Raw genomic sequence first — 12,822 nt, 5'->3', positions numbered from 1 at the left:
GTTTCCTCAGGCTTCAGCCATGCATTGACCAGCCAGCTCCCAGTATGTGGCTGGAGCAGGACATACTGACTGTCTTAAAAGTTACCTTTACTTTCCAAAGGGCAGTGAAGCCCTATTCAGCCAGCTGTGATGACTCCAGGTGAGGATTCCTGGGGGTACTGTCAGTCCTTGGCACACTTTGAACTGGCTATAGGTGACACACTGTAGACTGACAGTTTTGGCCAGGGATGCCAGGTGGGACATGTAGCAGTCCTGGCCCAGCAACTTCATCAAATATTCTTGTCACCATGATGGCTCCTAGAACCTGGGAGACTGCTACTTGTTCATCTGGCAACTTTATCCATTCTCCCTCCATTTCCTGGCTCCTCTCCACTGACAACTGTTCATCTTCTGGGGAGTAGATAGGTGATAGCTCCAGGGATGAGGGGAGCCACTCACGACACCTGGTACAATTTGGATACAGCCCTTTTTGCCTCAGTATCAACCCTAGCGTTCTCTTTAGTGAGGGTGGAAGCATCTCCTTGATGTCCACAACAGTACATCACTGACACCTTCTGGGGTTTCCATACTGCCTCTAGCAACTGAAGTATCTTCTGCTGATACTTAATGTCCTTTTTCCCAGAATTTAATAGTCCCTTCTCCTTGTACAATGCCCCAGCATACTTGGATAGTCAGAAAAGCATTTGCATTTTTCCCTTGACTTAGTTCTAAGGCTTGAGTCCAGGCAATCAACTCAGCCTTCTGAGCCAATGTTCCTTGGGGTAGGGGCTTAGCCTCTACAGTCTCTGTTAAGGTAACCACTGCATACCCAGCCCACTGCTCACCTTGCATCATCATGTAACTGCTTCAGTCTAAATGCAAGTCCCAGTTTGCAACTGTCCAAAGATGGTCACACAAGTCAACTCTGCTAGAATACACATTATCTATAATTTCTGTACCATCATGCTCAGTCTTTCTTCCACTGACTGGAAGGAGCATGACTTGGTTCAGAGTGTTCTTGCATTAGAGATCCAAAAATTCCCTTAGTGTCCATTAATGTGACCACAGAGTGGGGTACTTTCACTCTGAGATGCTGCTCTAGAGTCAGCTTATCAGCCTCTTGCACAAGGAGAGCAGTAGCGGCTAGAGCCTGTAATCAGGGTGGCCATCCTTTTACCACTCCATCCAACTGCTTAGAGAGGTAAGCTATAGGTCTTGGCCAGGACCCAACCAGCTGGGTTAACATACTCTACAGACATCTTTCCTCTCTCTGAGATATACAGAGTGAAGGGTTTGGCCAAGTCTGGTAGCCCCAATGCAGGTGCATTTAACAGCCTCATTTTTAGCTGGGAGAAGGCATGTTCCTGTTTTCCTCCCCATTCTAAGGGCTCTCCTTCCTCTCCTTTAGGTGCCCATACAAGGGCTTAGCCAAGATGGCAGAGTTGGGGATCCAAAGATGACAAAAGCCAACTGCACTTAAGAATTCCTAAGGGCTCGTGGGGGTGGGGAGGCAATTAATGACCTTCCTGTGTTCCATGCCTAGATTCCTCTACTCCTGCTGGATAGTAAATCCTAGATAACGTACTTGCCACTGGCAAATCTGGGCCTTTCGTTTAGACACTTTATAGTCACATACCTCTAGATGTCATAAAGGACATGCCTTGGGAACAGCCCTCTGGGGTAGGGTGCCCTAAAGGAGGTCATCGACATATTGGAGCAGTACACATTCTAATTCCTCAGCTGGGAATTTCTGGAGGTCATGAGCCAACGTTTCTCAAAAAATCGTGGCTGTTTTGAACCCCTGTGGCAACCTGGTCCATGTGTACTGGATCTCAGTTTCCATGTCTGGCCTCTCCCACTGGAAAGCAAACAGCCTCTGGCTTCCCAGAGCCAGCCTTTACTGAAAAAGGCATCTTTTAAGTCCAGGCAAGTGAGCCATTTGGCTTCTGCTGGCAGCAGCCTCAGCAGGGTATACGGATTAGGCACAGTAGAATGCAGTGTTACAGTTAAACCATTTACTGGGAAATTCTCATTTTAGGTTTTAATTTTTCCTGAGATATCTATATAGACACAGTATATGACATTTAATACTGCACAAATTTTTCCAGTGTAGCCAACAGGCGACCTTTTAAGGCTTCAGAGTAAATATAACTACTGTACGTAATTCTATACTCTTTAACCAGTCTCTTAGTCCTATTTAACAAATCAATTTAGGAAAATAGTTATGTCTCATTTTATGAGTTGACAGTGCAGATAAGACTGGTATTTAATACAGTGGACAACGGCCTCTTCTTTTTGAATCATTTTTCTCTCTCCCATTTCTCTCTTTACTAAAGACAAAGTATAGCAGAACTAACTTACTTGCCAAAATAAACTGTACCTTCAGTATACTGGGTCTGATTATTTGCATAAAGTGCAATAAGAATAATTATTAGCCATCTAGGCTCTTCTTTCCTTTAAAATTGGCTTTGCTGTAACCTTTTATAAGGAATCTCAGGCTGGACTTCCTTGAAAGCCTTTCAGAGCCCAGGTTTCATCTGTGCCATTAGATACCCGTATGTGTTGGGTAAATCCCTCTTCTCTTGAGGTTCCCAAGTACATTTCGATTCCCAGACCCGTCAGCAAGCAACCTTCGTTACTTACCACAGATCAGGAAATGCTACTGATGGGTATCTGGCCAGTTTTCCAAAGGGCTTTTTCTATTGGCTTTATAAAGTCAACCTTAATTCCTTAACACAGACTGGACACCTCTAGAAGTGCTATTCCAGCCAAAGGCTTGGTAAAATAACCAGTGCCTTCATCATGTCCTATAGAACAAAACAGATTCTTATTGAACTTATACAAATAACTGTATTATCAGAAATTATGAATACTTACAAATGGATTTCAAATTCTAGAGAAATCAAGGAGAGAGAAAAAAATACATGTTTCAAACTCTGCTCATAAGTACATACATTGCTTGAAAAGCTACAAATAGCTCAAAAGACAGAAAATTATTTTCTTGACTTCTGGAAAACAGAACGCAGAAAGAATCAACAATATTTCAAACAAAAAGCCATTACAAACTAGCCCAGTTCCACATACCTGATTTCTATTCTGTTTGAAGTTAGGTTAGCAATACTCATAGACATGTTAACTTTCCAATGAAAGTTCTAAATATCTTTTAGTCTGAAGGTATTCAATTTCCAAAGACATCAGAAATTTGAATTTGATAGAATTTGTTAGCCTCTCTTAATATTTCTTTCTCTTTTTAGGATAAACTTTGGGCTCAGCCAGTTACATAAAAATACTCTTTTTTAGATGAATTAAAATTATCACTGACAATATGTGTTAGGACAGACCAACATCTTATATGTTAGGACAGATCAATGTTTTACACATTAGGACCAATGTTTTATAGGTGAGGACAGACCAATGCTTTATACATTAGGACAGACCAAATGCTTTATAACATTGAGACATGTAAATATCCATAACCCATACAAAATTAATCACCATTTCATATTTGACAATGTTTCCTGTATATTTTTAATAAATCAAATAAGTTTAATTTGTTTTCCTATGACTTTCAGTGGTCTTAATATTTTAAGAAGACCAAATTTAGAGTTGTGTTTTTTTTTTTGGCCGGGCTGAGTTCAAACCCACCAGTCTCGGTGCATGTGGCCAGCGTTGCAACTACAGCCCTACAGGCACCAAGCCCCAAATTCAAAGTTTTGATTTTGGAAGGTTTGTCAAATATCAAAGGCCTAAAACATTGGTTCAAATAAGATCACATGCCAAAAGATTTTAAAGGAAATACATAGTCAACTGGATCACATGTAAATTATTTCACAAATTCTCTTTTGTGAGCTTCAGTTAACCTGCACGGACAATCTACAAACATTCTAAACTTTAACTTTTGCCCTGCCTTTCACTTTTTTTTTTTTTTTTGAGACAGAGCCTCAAGCTGTCACCCTGGGTAGGGTACTGTGACATCACAGCTCACAGCAACCTCCAACTCCTGGGCTCAAGCGATTCTCCTGCCTCCGCCTCCCAAGTAGCTGGGACCACAGGCACCTGCCACAATGCCCGGCTATTTTTTGGTTGCAGCCATCATTGTTGTTTGGTGGCCCGGGTTGGATCTGAACCCACCAGCTCAGGTGTATGTGGCTGGCACCTTAGCCACTTGAGCCACAGGCGCCGAGCCTGCCTTTCACTTTCTTACACAACCATTCTGTTTCAGGACAAAATTTATCACACAAGATTCTTTCTTTACACAATGCCATTCTCCTTTCTAATTTCTCTCTCAAAAACTTACTTCCCACAAAACAGGATCCCAGTTTACTATGAAGTCACCCATTCACTCAGTCAAACTGATAGAGGTTTAAAAGGCAAGAATCTTATTCTTTGACAAAGACTCAGTTTCCCCAACAATTTAAATAACCGAATTATTACATTTTACAAATGAGAGATGTTTTATGAGAAATAACATTGATACAGAATTTTCCCACTCAGGGCTTGACAGGGAACCCCATTTTTCAGGCTCAGGTGAGCTCAGATATCAGACTCCCATCTCCAGGTACAAACCCTCTGAACCCCAGCAAGGTCACGAACAAAGCAGCCTGAAACCTTTTGGATGGCTCTACCCTCACTAAGGAGCACACACCCTAATCCCCCTGCCAGACAAAAACCGCAGCAAAGACCTAATAACCTTGTCCAAGGTGAGGCACTGCATTCATTCATTTGCTAGAACACCCCTTCAGTTTGTAAAGGTATTTTTCCATCTACCAAGTCCTGGCCAAAATATGTCTCAGGGTCAATCATTTACCCCTAGACAAAGGACTCATGCAGGAAACCTCCGACCTGGGCCTCCTCTCCTCTTCCAGAGGCTGTTCACCTTGGAGACCTGTTGCGGATATGCATACAGCCCCGTCCAGTATGAGATTTACACTCTCTGCCCCAGATTTTCAAGGGCCATCCAGAGCTCACCAGACTGCCCAAACTGCAACACTTTCCAAGGCATGGCCCCTCTGCCAATACCTCTGGCACTCTCCACTCTCTCTGCATGCCCCTCAGTCCAACAAAATCCCATTTTATCACTGATCTGTGACCCATGGGCTCAATTTCAAATTCCTGAGACCAAAGACTCAGTGAAGAAATTCTAGTAACAAAACTACAACAACATCCTTTCTAATGTCTTTTCATTTCCCTCAAGTCCCACATGGCTGCCATTAAAGACAGAAATCGCAAAAACTGGAAATTCTAGTTTCTCTCAGAATAGCCAGAGGGCAAAGTTGGGGCACACATTCGTTTCACCCCATGAATGGGGGTGGGGGGTCGAAACCCCACCTATTGTGAGGGTGTATGAATGACCCATCTCAGTCATTCTCAAAGCCCTCACATGCACACAATTCCAATTCACTTCTTAACCTGGGCAGCCTCGATTTCCCACTCAAGCTGCCACTTAGCCATAGAAGGCAAACCAACACTCCCCTAGGCCCTATGAAGGGAGGTCCACCTCCACCCTCGAGTTCTCTCAGTCACACCACATCCACACACTCTCACACACCTCTCAACAGACCTGCTGGCAATCTAATGCCCAAGGAGTTGATCAGGCTCCTCTTCCACTAAAACTGTAGTGGGATCCCAGATCGATCATACCTTGCCTTAGACATCTCCCTGTGTAGGCACCTGTTCCCACATGCCAGTTTCTCCTCGTATTTGACTCCTTGAGACCCGCCAAGGGGGTCCTTTCTCTGCCAGCTGAGGCATCCACACAGGGAGGCCAAATTGCCTTCCCGACTCACTTAGTGGTTCATGTCGCCCAGGCCGATCAGGGGCCCCCACGTGATGTCCAGAGGATTGGCGGCAACTACCAGGTGCATATTCTCTCCAAGGGTGATCTCGCTTCCTGGCCAGGGAACCAAAAAATGTTGCAGGAAGACGAGGCCCAACAGAGAGAAAGAGCACCCAAACACCACGTTTATAAGAGGAAGGGCTTTATTCACCAGCCAGGAGCTTACGGCATAGAATTCCAAATGGCCATGCTCCTAAATTCATTAAGTGTAGAATATAAATGTTTTAACACAAAAACTAAGAAAATGCGGTGAAGGCTATGTTAACCAGTTTGATGAAAATATTTCAAATGGTTTATAAAACCAGCACATTGTACCCCATGATTACATTAATGTACACAGCTATGATTTAATAAAACAATAAATTATTGGTATTAGATATCCTCTCAGGATAAGCCTCCCAGAGGGGGAAAGAATATGTGCTTCCAAAGACACCCCTAGGGCAGTGATTCTCAACCTTCCTAATGCTGTGACCCTTTAATACAGTTCCTGTGGGTCGTGACCCACAGGTTGAGAACCACTGCCCTAGGGAGACCCTAGGTTAGCGGGTACCTGAGGAGTGGAGGGATTGAGAAAAGAAACCACAGGAGGGGAAAGTGACTTAATTTCATCATTCAGTTCTAATAAGTGTTGCGCACGAGAGAGGCTGCAACAAATAATGCCTCTTTCCCACCCGAGTGCTAACACAGGAGTCAAAATAGTCAAGTGGACAAAGTGTCAACTTTATAATGAATAAAGCCGATGTTTTAAAGTGTGGACTCTCATCCTATCCTGATTTCCAGAGTTAGGCAGCCACTCCCACTGGCAGCTGGGGAGGAGAAAAGCAGAACAAGCTCCCTGGACAGCACCCAGGAAGCCTCACTCACGTTGCCTTCAGCAAGGCACTTCCCTGTACACATCTTCCTGGCACCCAGAGGGCAGGTTTTTAGCAACTTTTGTCCCTGCTCACAGAGCCATCTCTATGAGCACCGGGCCACAGACACATCCTCTCCAGTGAGCTCTGGACTCCAGCTCTGCAGACAGGCTTTTCCTCGGATGCTCAACCTCAGCAATAGTCACTGCTCGCTCTATCTGCCCCTGCAACTGTTGGATTCTACACATACATGACTACAGATCCTATTTCTAATCATCAGTGTCTGGAAATGGCATCATTCTTGTATTTATTTGATCTGAGAAGAAATGCTGAAATATTACTTGACATCCACCAGAATGCCAAAATTGAAAAGCCCTGCTGGGGGGAACATACAGGCTAGTGGCTCCTCACACAGTTAAACGTGGTGTCACCACATCATCCAGCAGTTTCACTCCTGGGGATGGACCCAAGAGAAATGAAATGTGTCCACACAAAACTGGGACATGAATGTTTGTAGCCGTATTATTCATAATAGCCAAAAGGTACACGATGGAAGGTAGACAAGGGCCACCAGCTGTGAGTGGATAAATAAGACGTAGTTTATCCTAAGAGGTCATGTGCTTCCCATAGAAGGGGATGCTGCCCTGATAGCTGTTAGGAGGGTACCTGATACAGGGATGAATCTGGACATTATTCTAAGTGAAGGAGGTTGCACATGAAGGCCATCTGTTGTGTCAATCCCCTTGCAGGAGAGTCCACAAAGTAGATCGGTGGTTGCTCAGGCCCGAGGGAGACGAGGTATTTGTGTGTGAAAGGTGACAGCTTATGGTCACGGGGCTTCTTCTGGGGCCGATGAAAATGTTCGGAAATCAGTTGTGGTGACAGCTGTGCAACTCCGTGAAGACACAGGAAGCCACTGGATTGTGCATGTTAAATAAGTGGGTGAATTGCATCTCAATGGAGGTGTCAAAAATACATCACCCTGGGGACAAAAGGAAGGTGTGCTGAGAACTCAGCAGCAAGGGGGAGAGTCCAAGTGCCCCCAGCACCAGCTGGCCCCCTGGGGGAGGGGAGGGCACAAGCCATCCATCAGCAGGGGCAGGGATGTTCTGAGTCCCACGTTCGCCTCTCAGAGTGAGCTACCACAGACCACCACACCACCTCTGCCAGGCTGTCCCCTCCGTCTGTGACTTTGGAACAATGGCTCCCATTTCTCTGGGATGTAATGAAGCAAAGGATTTTAAAGCCCTGTGTAGTGTGAATTCCTTAAATGTTAACAAATGAGTCCTGCTGGAACTCTCACCTAGAGGTATTGTCAATCATTTTTCGAAGGGAAGCAACACACACACTTTGGCAGCTCCTGACATGGGTGACACAGAGGCCATTTCCCTGGTCCACCTGAGGGACCAGACATTTCATTTGCTCACATTTTTACGCTTTAAGAGAACTTCTTGTAACTATCTGGCTGGTAGTAGTAAGGATACCCATCTACAGTTGCTTTTTTGGAAATATTCAAATAATTCATATGTGATTCTCCAGGCCACCAGCAGATTCATGAAAACATTTCAAAGCATTTTGTCTTTAAGTAAATAAAATACTTTGACAATACAATGTTTAAAGGGCCAGGTGACTGCAGTTTTTCTGATTTATGGACGCCTTTCTTTTCAGGACCTCGAATGTGTCTTTTTTGAATAAAACGAGAACACTTTGAGAAGTCTGTTTCTTTTTAATACCATTTCTAACATGTACCACATTTGGTGTTCTGAAAAAAAGTTTTAAACTTGTTTTTAAAAATTTAATAAAATAAAAATTTAATACATGCTGAAACCACTGTAGCTATTCACCACACCTGTCTGCTGCAGGGGAGGAGGCAGCTCCAGGTGAGAGAGGGCAGCTCCGCAGGCTACAGGGCTCTCTGTCTCCCCGACTGTCCTGTGGAAAGGGGTCTGTGCTGCTAGGACCTAGGAGGGCGCTGAGGCTCAGGGAAGTTAGTGACGGTGCAGCAGAACTGGCAGTTAGTCATACCTGTTCAGTCCAGGGTTTTATAAATGCCACTCACATTGGTTGTTGAGTCTGTTTTGCACATCAGAGCCAGCTGGCAGCAACGAAGCAGGCTGGAGAGGAAGTGTGGATGTTGGCGCCCGCCGCCACCCGCAGTGTGCATTCACTTGGTAACAGGCCACACTTGGCAGCGCCAGGAACACCATGCGGCCCAGACAGGTCATGGGCTCGGGCATCCACCTGGGACTGTGTGGCTTGCAGATGACCCAGGTGAGCCCTCGCTCTGTATCGGGCAGCCCTTGCCCTTCCAGCTGAATACCACTTCGCTGTCCTCCAGGGTCTCCCTCCCCCAGGACCCACAGAGGGGCTGTCCCCATACTCTGGTCCAGGGATACAACTCTGGCCTGAGCCGTCAGGTGTTGCATGCCCCAGCACAAGGACTGCCATCATCGCCCGTCTTACGCTGCTGTGACATGACACTTGAGACTGGGAAACCAGATGCTGAGTTGATGCCACTGGGACCCTGTGCCCCACAGGCCAAGGGCTCTACTCACCTTTCTCTCTGCCACCGAGGCACCTGTGACAATGCTGTGGTGAAGGCAGTCAAGAAAGAGCAGGTTCTGAAGTTCACTCTGGATCGCACCCACACGGTAGCAGATGGAGTCACAGATGCTGCCAATTTTGAGCAGTTTTTACAAGAGAGAATCAAAGTGAATGGAAAAGCCAGGAATCTCGGTAGAGGGGGTTGTGACCATCCAGAGGGGCAGAAGCAAGATCACTGTCACTGCCGAGATGTCTTTTGCTAAAGGGCATTTGAAATATCTTACCAAAAATATTTGAAGAGGAACCATCTACGCGATTGGTTGCTAACAGCAAAGAGTTATGAATCACATTACTTCCAAATTAACCAGGACAAAGAAGCAGAGGAAGCTGAGGATTAAAACTCACTTATCTGGAATACTTCGTATGAGTTCTTGAATAAACCTTGGGAACCAAAATTGTGGTTTATCCTTGTATCCCCGTAGTATGGATTGAGCAGAAAAATGGAAACCAGAGTAAAAGGGCTTCACCTGGGCTCTCACTTTCTGCTTGAAAATTTCAGTGATAGCAATACCAAAATAGAAGGTGACTTTAAGGGAATGTCCAAACAGCAGGGAGATGACAGAGTGGAGACATGAGCTTTTATTAGTCACTGTTACATTTTAAAAGGCCAGGCAGTCAATTGTAGCTGATGCTTTTCTCAAAGATTTGAGAATCCAAGTGGGCTCATCTCATACGATGAGAGCAAAACAGGTGATTTCGAAGAGTCTCTTGTGGAGACAACGGTGGTGTCAGTAAAATGCAGGTTTCTGGGCCACTTGTCTTACTTTCATGTTTTGGTTATAAGTTACTCCACACACAATTATTTATACACATCCTTTTCTCCCTGTAGAAATAAAATGTGCTCCTTTAGCATTGCTGCATAGCCAACTACCTTGCATAAAAGGGTTTGGAGAGCGATTGTCAAAGTCCCGGGTTCTTGATTAAGTAAATACATACACAAATGAATTACTAAATCATCATTGTTTCTACCAAGTCTTTGCAACACACTGTCACCTTCTCTAGCAGAGGGAGCAGAGCTTCCATATGTGGCCTCCTGTGCGTGTCCCAGCCGTGGGAGGCTCGATGCTGAGGGTTCTGGGGGCCTTGGTGAAGAGCGAGGTGTAGTGCCAGCGGTTGAGGCCAAGGAAGTTCACACGGGGTTCCCACAGAGGAAGAAAAACCAAGGAGCCCAAGGTACCTGTGACATGTCCTTTATTCAGCTCGTGGCAGCCAGTGAATAAGGCTGAGGACACCTGCCTTCCTCCAGCTCATGGGGGTAGGAGAGCTAGCATAAGAAGCTTTCCCCACCCCGCATGGGAAGTCCATTTGGAAAGTTCCTGCAGGTGCAAAGCCTCGGGGCCTTATATAGTAGCCAGAACAACTATGCTAGCGGTTAGGAATCAAGCACCTGTTGGCTTAATCATGATTACTCAAAACCATCTGGCACTTCAGGGCTTTCAGGTGAGAAAGCCTAATTGATGCATCTTCCCCCACAGGAGGGCACCAATGAGTAGCGATGGGGAAACTGCTCCCAGAGATGGGAGATGCCGGGAAACAGCGGCTTCCATGCCGGGTAGGCCATGGCTGGCCGTAACATCAGAAATCATTCTTCAAAGCAGTGCACCTGAAAGATTTTGTGCCCGTGTGTGCAGAGGCTAGAGAACTGGAGGAGGTTAGTGAGGCTGGGAAGATGTAAATGTTGTTGGGAGTGATTCTGATGCATCCCGGTGCTCTCTGGAAGCCAAACAATGTGGAAATGTCGCCCTTGTCTTACTACCACGGTGGGTGAAACTCATGGCTTAGGGAGCTTGTCTGCAGCTGGTCTCCACACCTGAAGTTGTGCTCGCTCTACAAGTCAGCTGGAAATGCAACGTGTGAGCCCTGTCTCAGCTCTAGTTTAAATATTTGGTGCATTTTGGATTCAGTTGAACACGCAGAGAGGCTTCACAATTTCAGTTGTGGTAAAGGCTCCAGCAATTTCGATTTCTAGGCAAATTTCTTAAAGCAGAATTGCATACATATTTCTTCTCTGCCCTCACAGAAGGCAGAATTTCTTCGAAACTTAACTGAGGCATCTTTTGCTCTTGGTTATGTCCCTTACCATGATTCTTAACTATCGGTCCATGACTTGGATTTGAAAATTTTAACTTTACTGTGCAAACTAAAATAAAATCTGAAGTCCTCCAGCTGACTGAATGGACCCTTCTTGGTCAAGAGGAACACCCCCTAAAAAAATCCCTTAAAGCTGAGTTGCCATGAGGAGAAGGGTTCAGACATGTCTAGTTATGTCCAGTCCCTTTTGAAGTTATGTAATGACAACATTCAAAATCATTAACAAGCCTAAGACCATGTAAGACAGAGGCTAAATCATAACTGCAGGTTGTCAATTTACTTAACAGATTACGGTGTCTGGGTATGTGTCCGGTGTACGGCCCATGGCTTGCCTCCGTTTAACAGAATTCTGTCCCTTTTGAAGTTATGTAATGACAACATTCAAAATCATTAACAAGCCTAATCATTAACAAGACCATGTAAGACAGAGGCTAAATCATAACTGCAGGTTGTCAATTTACTTAACAGATTACGGTGTCTGGGTATGTGTCCGGTGTACGGCCCATGGCTTGCCTCCGTTTAACAGAATTCCATCTCTTAACAAAATATGCCAAGCCTTTAGACAGAACTTCATTTCTTTAACCAATTACAAATCAATGATTCTTTAAACCCACCTGTAACCTGTAACCCTCTGCTTCCAGATGTCCCGCCTTTTCAGGCCCAGACCAATCAATGCATGCCTTCCGCATATAGATTCACGACTTTGTGTGTAATTCTTGTCTTCCTGAAATACATAAACCCAAACTGTAACCCAACCATGGTGAGACCACTTGATCGAGGATTCTTGGGTGTAGCTCTGGGCCATAGTGACACATATTCAGGTTAGAATAGGACTAGTTTAATTATTTCACAGAGTTTGGATTATTTTCTGTTGACATTGGCAATGCTGTTTCCATGTGGCAATTGTTTAGTTTGGTTGTGAAAAATAACCCTGGGCTGAAATCAGCATATAAAGTTTCTTTTTCTTTTTTTTTTTTGAAACTAGTTCCAAATTTTAGAACTTAGAATAAAACTCATTGAATTTTCTTTTCTTTCTTTTTTTTTTTTTGTAGAGACAGAGTCTCACTTTACCACCTTCAGTAGAGTGCCATGATGTCACAGGACTCCCAGCAACCTCTAGCTCTTGGGCTTCAGCGATTCTCCTGCCTCAGCCTCCCGAGCAGCTGGGACTACAGGCGCCTGCCACAACGCCCGGCTATTTTTTGGTTGCAGTTCAGCAGGGGCTGGGTTTGAACCCGCCACCCTCGGTATATGGGGCTGGAGCCCTATTCACTGAGCCATAGGTGCCACCCAAAACTCATTGAATTTTCTATCCCTTTTTGTACGCTTATAATTGAGTTCTGATCACGCTGTATATGAAGTGGCTAACAGCTAAGAAAAGGGGCAGACGTTTATCAGTTGATGGTTCTGGAGGCAGCAGGTGGGTGTGGAAGTGCTGAAAGGCTGAGAGCGAGCAGGAGC

The 12,822-nt window shown here is 45.0% G+C and overlaps 1 protein-coding gene across 3 annotated transcripts in view; it reads right to left on the bottom strand.

Annotated features, from left to right (window-relative positions):
- CNDP1 (carnosine dipeptidase 1) overlaps positions 1-12,152 on the bottom strand; it is a 62,952-nt gene extending 50,800 nt beyond the window's left edge. For 2 of the 3 annotated variants that reach the window (XM_053571868.1, XM_053571870.1), the window contains exon 1: positions 11,976-12,152. In XM_053571868.1, coding sequence (XP_053427843.1) covers positions 11,976-12,050 — 75 coding nt within the window. In that variant the 5' untranslated portion in view covers positions 12,051-12,152. The remainder of the gene's footprint in view (positions 1-11,975) is intronic. The other variant, XM_053571867.1, reaches the window with a different exon arrangement.
- Positions 12,153-12,822: the final 670 nt, after the last annotated feature.

The sequence above is a fragment of the Nycticebus coucang genome, chromosome 19 (genome assembly GCF_027406575.1).
Source record: "Nycticebus coucang isolate mNycCou1 chromosome 19, mNycCou1.pri, whole genome shotgun sequence".
Classification (NCBI taxonomy): domain Eukaryota; kingdom Metazoa; phylum Chordata; class Mammalia; order Primates; family Lorisidae; genus Nycticebus; species Nycticebus coucang.
The sequence above is the reverse complement of the archived record's forward strand: the minus strand, read 5'-3'. Positions and strand labels throughout refer to the sequence as shown.